Here is an 11,993-nt window from a genome sequence, read left to right as displayed (position 1 = left end):
ACCTGGCACCCCTCCTGCCTCTTCCACTGTCCATGATTGCAGGGGTCTGGGGAATCACTGTTGCCTGGGAACAGAGGGCCCTTGGGTAGGCATGAAGGGATGCCCTCTTGGTTAGGGGAGAGGGGAGGTTAATATTAGAACATTGTTACTGACCTCTTGCTCTCCTGTCAGAATGTGGTGCAACGCCCTATGTGTGAAGCCTCTGCGTTTGAGGCTGTTTACAACCAGAGGATCTCCTGGTGGCTTCAAGGTGTCATCTGTAAAATGAAGGGGCTGGATGTAGAGCGGGTTGGGCGCGGCTGAGTCTCCACTTCCCCTGCCTTGAGGGTGGCTCCATAGTCGGTCCGGTCTGGGAAAGGACCGGCATTTTCCGACCTCGGCCCCAGGTCGTCCCTGCGTGGCCGTGACGTCGGCCGCACTCCGCCTGCTCTGAGTGGTGACGCGGACGGCCACGCCCCTGCGCTTACGTCACCGGCCCGGTTCCCTCTCCGGGGAGCGGCGGCGGACGCACGGCTACCACCCCCTCCCATCTCACGGGCTCTCCCCTCCCCGGAGGTGGCCGCGACCCGACCCTCTGGAAGGCGATGGCCCGGGCTCCGAGTGCAGGCTAGCGTGCCTCGGTGCCCGGCCATGGGTTGTATCGGCTCTCAGAGCCCGGCGGGTCAGGGTAAGAGGCGGAGGTCGGACACGGGTTGGGGACTCGGCCTGGTGCACGGGCCGCGGGTGGGTGGGGGCCTTGAGGAGGGGGCCGATGTCGGGAGAGGGAGGAGCCTGCACCGGAGAGGCGGGCCAGGCAACAGGAGGGAGCGGGAACGAGCGGGAAGGGGGCCAAGCCGACTCTGGTTCGCTCCTATGGCCTGCCTGCTTCTGGTTTTTGCGGGGCAGACGCGTGGTCTCCTGCTGTCCGCCTCTATTCCCACTGCTAAGGGTGGCAAGAGGCACCGCCTTGGGAGGGGCTAGTTAGCCCGATGCCCCCACCACTCCAGCCCATGACAGCTGGCCCTGCACACCCACACACTCCCCCGTCTACACCTCTTCACTGGGAGTGGCCTATGCTGGGAACCTGCCATTCCCAGCTGTGTCCCTGCCTCTTACCGAGGTAGTTTTTAAATGCTGGCCAAGCACTCTGCTGCACAGTTTTTGCCTAACATTCCCTTCTGAGAGAGCTGGTGGATGAAGGGACTGAGGCCACATATGGGGCACCTGTGAGCACCTGTTCATCTCTCACCTAGTAAAACTGTTTTAATTCCCTTCTCTCATCCCCAACAAAAACAAAAACTCACCCTATATTGGAAGGAAAGGAATCCAGAGGGAGGGCTTTCTTCCCACAACCACTGGCCCCTGCGTAGGCCTTGGTTTCCATAAATGGTGATAAACATCAGGGCTTGGCCTTAGTCTTCTGCATCTGGGGTCTTTCAGCCTACTTTACTATAGTATCATGGATTTCTCCAAGCCTAGGTCAGGGACCTGTGACATTGAGGACTGGGTTTGGAATGGGTCCTGGGCCTTCAGGACAGGTGGTCAGTCACTTAGGCCTTAGTGTGGCTGGTATTTGAGGTTCTTTGGAACTAAGACTCTGGCTGAAATTTGTACTTCCCTTGAGGAATTCTGGGACTTGTAGTTCTAAATTAACCTTATGGCTTTTGAAGCTGAGAAGCAGTAGGCTGCTCTGATTCCTCTGGCCCTGCTAAGGCTTGGAGTTCAGGATGTCATGCCCTCCTGTAGTAGGGGGAGAGTTTGGTTGACCTCAGGACTGGCCTGGAGAGCCCTGATTAGGTACTAGCTGGCAGCCAGGGATAGCCTGTAACCTCCTGTCTTCTTCTGGTTGGTAGCATTTCTGGGGACCACCAGCTGGCTGAGGCTCAGGGAGAGAGACGGCTATTCCAGCTAAAGGTCAGTTGTGATGTACACTGCCTGTTGGCATTGTTTAGGGGATGGGCCCCAGCTTCCCAAGCCCCAGAGAGCTTGGCTAGGCTCCTGGCACTCCCACCTCCTCAAAGCCATGAGGCAGGAGTCTTCTCCTTATGTGACTAGGCATAGGTTCCAAATGGGGAGGGGACTGGCTTAGCATCCGGAGCCAAAACAGGAATAGAACTGGGAGCTGAGCCTAGAGCAGTTCTGGGCTTTTGGTTCTCCGCATCAACACAGCCAGCATGCCTATGATTTCTGTGCTGGGCAAAATGTTTCTGTGGCAGCGTGAAGGGCCTGGAGGACGATGGACTTGTCAGACAAGTCGCAGAGGTGAGACCAGGGACCGTAGATGTGATCTGAGAGGTGATGGGAAGCTGAGCAGTAGGGAGCTTAGGTGGCAAGAGGAAAATTACTCTGGTTTAGATATTGGGAATCAGGCCGAAACAGGGAGAACCAGGCGGGGGCCAATGAGGGCATCAGGCAAAGGTTTTAAGAGACAGAGGTGAAAATTGGAAAAAATGCCATGATTCTATCAGAAAAGAGGAGTAAAGAGCTGTAGACAAGCTGAAGCCAGTGAATGCAGCAGGGCTTCAGAAGGCAGGCAGCAAGTGTGCAAAGGGCCTGGGGTGGTGGTGGGAAGTTGGGGGTGGGGGTCAGTGCGGTGGAAGAACTCAGTGTGCTTTCCAAGAGGAATGGGTAGGCTGAAAAACTAGGAGAAGATTCAGAATTTATTAATGTTTGAACTTCACCCTCAGATTTTGATGGCAAAATACATCCAGAGCAAGAAGGTGGCCAGTGGCCTGCTACAAAATGGCCCAAGGGGCCCAAGGGTCAGAGTCAGGGATGGGAAAGGGGCTTTCAGAATTGAGAGTACCCAGCAGTCACTGATGGTCTTGAAGGCAGGGAAGGGGCTGAGGAGAAATGGGGGTCTTGGCATAAGTAGGATCCCAGCTGAACAGTCTTTCCCCCTCCCCTCAGCGGCCTCGGACCCTGCGTGGGCTGTGGAGTGGATTGAACTTCCTCGGGGCCTCTCTCTATCTTCTTTGGGATCTGTTCGGACCCTCCGTGGCTGGAGCCGGTCCTCCCGCCCTTCCTCGGTGGACAGCCAGGACTTGCCAGAGGTGCTGGGCCCCCCCAACCCCGTGTTGGAGGGGGGAAGGAGGACCACATCCACATAAAGGGGATCTGTACCCCCCACCTCCGCCTAGCCTGCTGCTTCTGGCTCCTTTTTCCGGCGAGTGGAGGCGCTATCCGGTGGTGGGTGCAAGGCCGCCCCCGCGCCAGGTCTGCTGGGCTCGGCGTTATGCCAGCAGGCCAGCTAGCTCGCGCCTTTGGCGCTGACGTCAGCGCATCACAGGCCGTATCCTGGGAGACCCTGTTGCATGGTGATGGGTTGCCAGGGAGACATACACCTTTTCTTGGGCCTGGGCCGCAGCTGCGCGAGGCTGGGCGGATGGGGAGTGAGAGGAGGGAGGGAGAGAAGCCAGGAAACACCCAGCACGTGCTCCTCCCCCAGGCTTGGCCCGAGGAGGCTACCAGCGCTTTCCTGGGGGCCCTGTCAGCCAGGTACTCAAGGGGAGGGACTTTGAGGGTGGGCCTGACTTCAAGGGACAGGTGCTGGGCTGCGGCTTTTGTGAGGAGTAGGAATGTGAAAGAGGAGAGCTAGGCAATGCTGGGGAGGGGGCATGTGCCTCAGACTTCATTCATGGAGGGAAACATTTGCTGGGACTTGGAGGGTGTGCTGACCCAAGTGCAAGGTGGAAGGAGTCCAGGTGGACTGGACTCCGGCTCCCTCAGAAGACCTACCAGGGCAATACTGAGAGGTCGGGGGACGTGTCAAAGGAGAGAAAGGGACTGTGGGTTGGAAGCATTATTAGGAAGTGGACCTGGAATCAGGCCTTAAATGGTAGGAAGCATTTTGTTAGGTAAAGCTGACATTCTTGGTCCACAAGAAGCTGAGTTCCTTTTCTGCAGGCAGGTGAGCTGCTTGCTGACAGGGAAGGTGGGGAAATGGGCAGAGATTAATGATGAATTCCAACCAGGTCTGGAAGGAGGCAGGGCCTCACAGAGTGGTCTCCTTCAGTGTCTAGTTATGAAGCCTGTATAACCTTACTGAGCAGAAAACATTTTAAACAGAGACATACTGTGACAAGTTGTACTCACTCTAGGAAAATTGTTTTACATTTATACCTTATTCAGCCTATGCATTTTGAGAGATTATTTTGTATTAGGCACTATGCTAAATCCCGGGGGTGCACATTGACCAAAAGAGACTGAGTTCCTCCAAGAGCTAAAGACCAGTGAGGGAGATCTATAAGAAACAGGAAAGACTCTTTTTAAAGACTGTAATTACACACTGTGATTAATGGCCACAAAAGATGCACTTTGGTAGAGAAGAGTAATTTGTTAGAGACTACTGAGGAGAATGGCCTATTGGTGAGGTGACCAGGAAGGCTTCTCTGAGGAAGTGATATTTCAGCCCAAACAAGAAGGATGAGAAGGAGCCAGCCATCCATGAGAAGTGTGGGGGGAGGAGATGGCCTGTTCACACACACCATTCTGTGCTGCGAGAATAGCATGGAATTGGAAGAGGTTGGGGAATGCCAATTGTACTGATCTGGGCAGGGGGCAGTAGGGCTTGAGGAAGGTTAGTGGAAGTAGGGGTAGAAAGGATTAGAGTCTTATCAGGCAAAGTCAGGGTGGCATCAGCTGGGTCTTTTTTTTTTTTTTTTTTTTTTTTTTGAGACAGAGTCTCACTCTGTTGCCCTGGTTAAAGTGCCATGGTATTATAACTTACAGCAACCTCAAACTCTTGGGCTCAAGTGATCCTCTAGTCTCAGCCTCCTGAGTAGCTTGGACTATTGGTGCCCAGCACAATACCTGGCTAATTTTTCTATTTTCAGTAGAGACAGGCGTCTTGCTTTTGCCAGGCTAGTCTCCCAAACTCCTAAGTTCAAGTGATCCACTCACCTCAGCCTCCCAGAGTGCTGGGATTATAGGTGTGAGCCACTGTGCCCAGCCTAGAACCAGTAGGTCTTATTTTTTTTTTTTTTAGAGAAAGAGTCTCATTGTGTCTCACCTGGATAGAGTGCTGTGGTGTCATCATAGCTCACAGCAACCCCAAACTCCTGGGCTCAAGCAATCCTCTTGCCTAAGCCTCCCTAGTAGTTGGGACCACAGGTGCCTGCCACAACACTTGGCTAGGAGAGACATGATTTTCCTCTTGCTCAGGCTGGTCTCAAGCTCCAGGGCTTAAGCAGTCCACCTCTCAGAGTGCTAGGATTACAGGCACCGTGCAGGCCTAGAATCACTAGGTCTTGATAGATAAGGGCCAGCAAAGCCTAAGGGGAGAGTTGATAGGAGAATGGTGGGCTGATGCAAAGGAACAAAGTCAGGAAGCAGGGCCAGATGTGGGGTGAAGGTGTTGCATATTATTTGGGTCATGCTAAGCTTGTGGCATCGGCAGGCCATACAGATGGAATGGAATGTAGGATCTGAAGACTGGGAAGAGAAGAGGGGCAAAGATCAGGGGATTTTTTTGTAGAGACAGAGTCTCACTTTATCGCCCTCAGTAGAGTGCGGTGGCATCACACAGCTCACAGCAACCTCCAACTCCTGGGCTTAGGCGATTCTCTTGCCTCAGTAGCTGGGACTACAAGTGCCCACTACAATGCCTGGCTATTTTTTTTGTTGCATTTTGGCTGGGGCCAGCCAGGCTCGAACCCACCACCCTCGGTATATGGGGGGGTGCCCTACCCACTGAGCCACAGGGGCCACCCCCCCTTTTTTTTTTTGAGACAGAGTCTTAAGCTGTCGCCCTGGGTAGAGTGCCATGGCGTTACAGCTCACAGCAACCTCTACTGGGCCCAAGTGATTCTCTTGCCTCAGCCTCCCAAGTAGCTGGAACTACAGGCACCTGCCACAACGCCCGGCTATTTTTTGGCCTGGGCTGGATTCAAACTTGCCAGCTCCAGTGTATGTGGCAGGCGCCAAGCTGAGGAGGGGATCTTAAGGAAGTCTCAGATGCTGTAGCTCTTTCCCTCCCTCCTCTTCCCACTCCTTGTTTTTGTTTTTCACTTCCTGATCTGCCTTCCATACTGGGAGCTGTGCTGGGAAGGTGGAGGGTTGGCTACAGTTCTGTTTCTTTGGACCTGCTTGTACCTCCGTTGCTTCCTGGGAGGACATAGTTTTCTGGTCCTAGCTTCTTACCCTCTTATATGTCCCAGCAGGCACCGGGACATATGTGCTGGCCTGGTGTGTCTTCCTAGCTCCCAGCTACCCCAATGCTGTGGTGGGGGGGGTTATGGGTATATTGGGGGGAAGATCACTGCTATCAGAGGGACATTGACCTTCTAATGGTATCACCCAAGGTGAATGTTGGAGACACAGTCGCAATGCTGCCAAAGTCCCGGAGAGCCCTAACTATCCAGGAGATTGCTGCGTTGGCCAGATCCTCCCTGCATGGTATGAAGCCCCCTCTATGCCTCTGACTACTCTGTCCTTTCTCCTTCCTTTTGCACAGTCAGTCCCAAAGGAACTGTGAGCACTTTCTGGGATCTCTCTTTTCCTCCCTTTCTCAAATCAATCCCAGCCCTTTCTTGCACCTAAAGGTATACATGGATCCTAACTGCTGCCACCCCTCTACTTCTCTGTCCAGGTGTTCCCTGGCCTGTGCCCTTACCATTCTCCCCTATATCCAGGTATTTCCCAAGTGGTGAAGGACCACGTGACCAAGCCTACTGCCATGGCCCAGGGCCGAGTGGCTCACCTTATTGAGTGGAAGGGATGGAGCAAGCCAAGTGACTCGCCTGCTGCCTTGGAATCAGCCTTTTCCTCCTATTCAGACCTCAGTGAGGGTGAACAAGAGGCTCGCTTTGCAGCAGGTAGGTGGCAGAAAGGGAATCACCATACATTTGTCATGAGGCTGCTTTCTCTAATCTCCTTGATTCTCACATGGGCACTAGAGTCTTTCCACATTCCTGTCCCTTCTTTCTCCAAGCTGAGCCCTAGTCTTAGCTCACCCTCTCTAATGGATTCTGTGTTCCCCCAACAGGAGTTGCCGAGCAGTTTGCCATTGCAGAAGCCAAGCTCCGGGCATGGTCTTCGGTGGATGGCGAGGACTCTACTGATGACTCCTATGATGAGGATTTTGCTGGGGGAACTGACACAGGTGAGGGACATCCCATGCTAGAGATGCTGACTGTGGAGGACCTGCCTGATAGGCCTGTGAGTCATTCAGAGCCACACCCAGAACACCCTCAGCTTTTGGCAGGGGAAGGGAAATAGGCAGACTCTGTCTAGGCAGTCTGTGACACTCAGTGTCAGGATGGCTGTCCGTGTTCACGAGAGGGAATCAACAAGTAAAAATGGAATAGTTTCTTTACTACAGGTGCTAGGCCTCCTCAGAAAAACAAAAAACAGCTGGGCATGGTGGCTCACATCTGTAATTCCAGTACTCTGGAGGCCAAAGGCAGATGGATTGCTTAAGCTCACAAGTTGGAGAACAGCCTGGGCAAGAGTGAGCCCCAATTCTTAAAAAATAGCCAGGCATTGTGGCGAATGCCTGTAGTCAGTCCCAGCTACTTGAGAGGCTGAGGCAAGAGGATCCCTGCGCCCAAGAGTTTGAGGTTGCTATGAGCTATGATGCTATAGCACTGTACTGAGGGAGACAAAGTAAGATTCTGACTCAAAAAAACAAAAACAAACCCCCCAAAACAAACAAAAAAAACCCCAAACAACAGAGAACCCCAGACAGCTCTTTGACACCTCTGTACAGACTCGTCTGTGTGAGGGTCTGTAGTGCCCTTGCCTTTTCCTCTCCAAGGCAGCTTTCTGGCTGGCTGTGGTGGGACAGATGAGCTGCAGTGCAGCAGCCTAGCACCTTACCGGGCTGCAGCCCCAGGAAAACAGGAAGGCATGCTGGGCCTGGAACACCCACAGACCCACTCTGGCTCCAACTCAGCATCCTTGCATTCCAGCCTGTGGGTCTTTCTCTGGCCCAGTGCTTGTAGAGGGGGCCCTGCAGGGCTGTGCAGCTGTGCCCAGCCCTCCTTTCATCTGCAGTTCCTGGACCACATGGCTGAATTTCTCTGTGGCTTCTGGGCTCAAATCTCAGTCTGTCCCCCCACCTCTTTGCTTTGAAGATTGCCATTCCCAGCCCCCACCCATCTAGCTAATTAACAAGCTCTCCAAGATAGGCAATACATGAGACAGGTCAGAGACTTCCCCTCAGGCCTAAAAAGGACTGTTCTGGATGCCTGAAGCCAAGATGGGACCCCAAACCACAGCATTTTTGTTTGGTTGAGTTCCAGGCCTGCTTTAACCCTTGGGATAATAATAATAACTAACATCTATCCAAAGCCACTACTAGCCTATGTGGAATCTTTGTGCAAATTAGAAAAGGGTACCCCAGATCAGGGGCAGTGGCTAAGTACCTGTAATCCTAGTGTTCTAGGAAGCCGAAATGGGAGGATTCCATGAGTTCAGATGAGACACCATCTCCACTAAAAATAGATTAGCTGGGTGTGGCAGCAGGTGCCTATAGTCCCAAGCTACTCAGGAGGCAAAGGCAAGAAGATCACTTGAGGGCGGCGCCTGTGGCTCAGTCAGTAAGGCGCCGGCCCCATATACAGAGGGTGGCGGGTTCAAACCTAGCCCCGGCTGAACTGCAACCAAAAAATAGCCGGGTGTTGTGGTGGGCGCCTGTAGTCCCAGCTACTCGGGAGGCTGAGGCAAGAGAATCGCTTAAGCCCAGGAGTTGGAGGTTGCTGTGAGCTGTGTGATGCCATGGCACTCTACCAAGGGCCATAAAGTGAGACTCTGTCTCTACAAAAAAAAAAAAAAAGATCACTTGAACCCAGGAGTTTGAGGTTGCTGTTAGCTAGGGTGAGGCCATGGCAGTCTAGCCCAGGCAACAGAGTGAGGTTCTGTCTCAAAAAAAAAAAAGAAAAAGAAAAAGGTTCCCCTTTCTCTGGCAGGCATAGTCCCATGCTAGGGCCTGTTGCTTGGTGAGCAGGATGGGCTAAATTTTGCCCTCACTCACTGCCTTAGACAGGCTCCCCTTGTGCACTGAACAACTAGGTGGAGGCCCTGAATTTATTGCTTGATTTGCTGTATGTTAGACCCTTGATCTCTCAACAACCCCATAAGGTAGGTATTATTAGAATCTCGAACTCACATTAAGGAAACAGAGGCCTCAAAAAGTTTGTGACGGCTAGGCACCCATAGCACAGTGGTTATGGTGCCAGCTACATACACTGAGGCTGGCAAGTTCAAATCTGGTCCGGACCAGCTAAACACCAATGATGAATACAACCAAAAAAACAAAAAGCAGGGCATTGCGGCAGGTGCCTGTAGTCCCAACTAATTGGGAAGCTGAGGCAAGAGAATCACTTGAGCTCAATAGTTTGAGGTTACTGTGAGCTGTGATGCCACAGCAATCTACCAAAGGCAACATAGTGAGACTCTGTCTCAAAAAAAAAAAATTAAAAAGTTTGTGACCTAGGGGCAGTGCCCGTTGCTCAGTGGGTAGGGTGCCGGCCACATACACTGAGGCTGATGGGTTCGAACCTGGCCTGGGTCAGCTAAAACAACAATGACAACTACAACAAAAAAAAAGCCAGGCATTGTGGTGGGTGCCTGTAGTCCCAGCCACTTGGGAGGCTGAGGCAAGAGAATCACTTGGGCCCAGGAGTTTGAGGTTGCTGTGAGTTGTGACACCACAGCGCTCTACCCAGGGCAACAGCTTGAGACTGTCTCAAAAAAAAAAAAAAAAAAAGTTTATGATCTAGGCAGGGCTTGGTGGCTCACACCTGTAATCCTAGCACTCTGGGAGGTTGAGGAGGGTGGATTGCCCTGCGCTCACAGGTTTGAGACCAGCCTGAGCAAGAGTGAGACCCCATCTCTAATAATAGTCAGGTGTTGTGGCACCTGTAGTCCCAGCTACTTGGGAGGCTAAGAGAGTTGGAGGTTGCTGTGAGCTATGACCTCACAGCACTCTACCGAGGGTGACAAAATGAGACTCTGTCTCAAAAAAAAAAAAAAGTTTGTGACCGGCCAGGCACAAGTGGCTCATGCCTGTAATCCTAGCACTCTGGGAGGCTGAGATGGGTGATCACTTGAGCTCAGGAGTTAGAGACCAGCCTGAGCAAGAGTAAGACTCCATGACCCCCATCTCTACTAAAAACAGAAAACAGAAAAAAAAAAAGCCAGGTGTTGTAGTGGGCGCCTATAGTCCCAGCTACTCGGGAGGTTGAGACAAGAGGATTGCCTGAGCCCAAAAGTTTGAGCCATGATACCACAGCATTTTACCCTGGGGGATACAGACTCTGTCTCAGAAGAAAAAAAAAAAAAAAGAAAAAGTTGCGACTTGCCCAAGGTTGCCCAACTCTTATCTACCACCCTCAGAGCTATGCCAGGGATGGAGTGTGGGGGGCTGGGAATGTGGCTTCCAGGTTGGCCAACTGAAATGGGGCCAGCAAGGCAGTCTTCCTTTCTTTCTCTTTCAGACATGGCTGGGCAGGTGCCCCTGGGGCCCCACCTCCAGGACCTCTTCACTAGCCGTCGTTTCTCCCGGCCTGTGCGCCAGGGCTCCGTGGAGCCTGAGAGCGACTGCTCGCAGACCGTGTCTCCAGACACCCTGTGCTCTAGTCTGTGCAGCCTGGAGGATGGGTTGCTGGGCTCTCCAGCCCGGCTGGGCGATGAGCTGCTTCTTGCCAAACTGCCCCCCAGCCGGGAAAGTGCCTTCCGCAGCCTGGGCCCATTGGAGGCCCAGGACTCACTCTACAACTCACCCCTCACGGAGTCCTGCCTTTCCCCCGCTGAGGAGGAGCCAGCCCCCTGCAAGGACTGCCAGCCACTCTACCCACCACCAGTGGGCAGCTGGGAACAGCATCGGCAAGCCTCTGATGTGGTCTCTTCTGGGGTGGTGTCCTTAGATGAGGATGAGGCGGAGCCAGAGGAACAGTGACTCAAGTCATGCCTAGTGGTGGCATGTGTCCCCTGGCTGCTGCTAGGGGCAGACCCTCTGTGCCCAAGTGTGGGCTCAAGGCTCCCAGCAGAGCTCTGCAGCCTAGAGGGCTCCTGGGAGCACTCACTTCTCTATTGTGTGTTTTGCATGAAAGTGTTTGGAGAGGAGGCAGGGGCCGGCCTGGGGGCGCATGTCCTGCCCCCACTTCTGGGGCTTGCCGGGGGGGTTGCCCGGGGCCCCGGGGCATGGCTACAGCTGTGGCAGATAGTAATGTTCATGTTCTTAAATCAAAAACTCCACACACACATTTCCTCCTTGGATGATCTGAACCCCTGAGAGGGTTGTTATGACTGGGCCATGTGTGGGTACCGTGGGAGGGGGCCTGGCCACCTCTCCACCCTCCCCATGCCTCTCTCTTCTCTGCTTTTCTCCTCTCCTTCGAGTCTATATGCAGTGCTTGATAGAACCACTCCCACGCCAGGGGCTGGCTCCTGCCCTCCTGGAGCCTATAATGGAGCCATCCCCCAAGGGCCCCTTGCCCATCTGGGCTCGTGCTGTGCTTCACCTCTCCATTGTCTCTAAATCTTCTTTTTTCCTAAAGACAGAGGGTTTTTGGTCTGTTCTTTCAGTCGGATCTTTCCTGGGAGGCTTTGGAATAATGAAACCATGTACCCTTCACTCCTGTCATGGCCCCGGGATGGGACCTGGGCCCTTTCCCAGCCCCTCCTAGGATGTGTGGGCAGTGTCCTAGCTGCTCTGGCCAGCTACCCTGATCCACTCAGACGGTTCTGTTTAGGGTGGAGTTGGAAGGATGGCTCTGGTTGCTACAGAGCTGACTTCCATGTTCTTCCAGCAAGGGCCACAAGGGGGCCACAGGGATGGCAGGCACTTATCAGCTGATGCTTTCGAGGGGCAGCAATTGTGCCAATGAGTGACATTCGTGAGGGAGTGTCTCCCTTTAGGGAGGAAACAGAGTAGTGCCTTTCTAGGCTGAAGGAAAGGCCAAAGCTACAGTACTTGGGGCTCCTACCCCAGCCAAGGTGTTAAGGACCAAGCATTGGAGGTCTCTGGCATTCCAAGGACACTGGACTCTAGATTATGGCTGTTGGGAGTT

General features: G+C 53.4%; 1 protein-coding gene across 4 annotated transcripts; it reads left to right on the top strand.

Annotated features, from left to right (window-relative positions):
- The first annotated feature begins 236 nt into the window (after positions 1-236).
- FAM131A (family with sequence similarity 131 member A) lies at positions 237-11,501 on the top strand. Of its 4 annotated transcripts, none has more exons than XM_053564285.1 (6): positions 723-1,893; positions 2,890-3,032; positions 6,282-6,375; positions 6,612-6,794; positions 6,965-7,081; positions 10,419-11,501. In XM_053564285.1, the coding sequence occupies exons 3-6, from the start codon at positions 6,306-6,308 to the stop codon at positions 10,877-10,879; spliced, it is 831 nt and encodes a 276-aa protein (XP_053420260.1). In that variant the 5' UTR covers positions 723-1,893; positions 2,890-3,032; positions 6,282-6,305; the 3' UTR covers positions 10,880-11,501. The 4 variants fall into 4 exon arrangements, with proteins under 4 accessions (XP_053420261.1, XP_053420260.1, XP_053420257.1 ...); XM_053564282.1 differs by lacking the exon at positions 723-1,893 and adding an exon at positions 1,936-2,241; XM_053564286.1 differs by lacking the exons at positions 723-1,893; positions 2,890-3,032 and adding an exon at positions 237-667.
- The last annotated feature ends 492 nt before the right edge of the window (positions 11,502-11,993 follow it).

Source organism: Nycticebus coucang, chromosome 16 (genome assembly GCF_027406575.1).
Source record: "Nycticebus coucang isolate mNycCou1 chromosome 16, mNycCou1.pri, whole genome shotgun sequence".
Taxonomy (NCBI): domain Eukaryota; kingdom Metazoa; phylum Chordata; class Mammalia; order Primates; family Lorisidae; genus Nycticebus; species Nycticebus coucang.
This window is presented reverse-complemented; position numbering and strand designations above follow the sequence as displayed.

Bases quoted from the DNA above. Each gene is read 5' to 3' on its own strand.
- FAM131A (XM_053564282.1), top strand. From the start codon at position 2,154: ATGCCTATGATTTCTGTGCTGGGCAAAATGTTTCTGTGGCAGCGTGAA. The intron at 3,033-6,281 runs GTGCTGGGCCCC...GTATCACCCAAG, and splicing joins ACAGCCAGGACTTGCCAGAG to GTGAATGTTGGAGACACAGT. The intron at 7,082-10,418 runs GTGAGGGACATC...TTTCTCTTTCAG, and splicing joins TGCTGGGGGAACTGACACAG to ACATGGCTGGGCAGGTGCCC.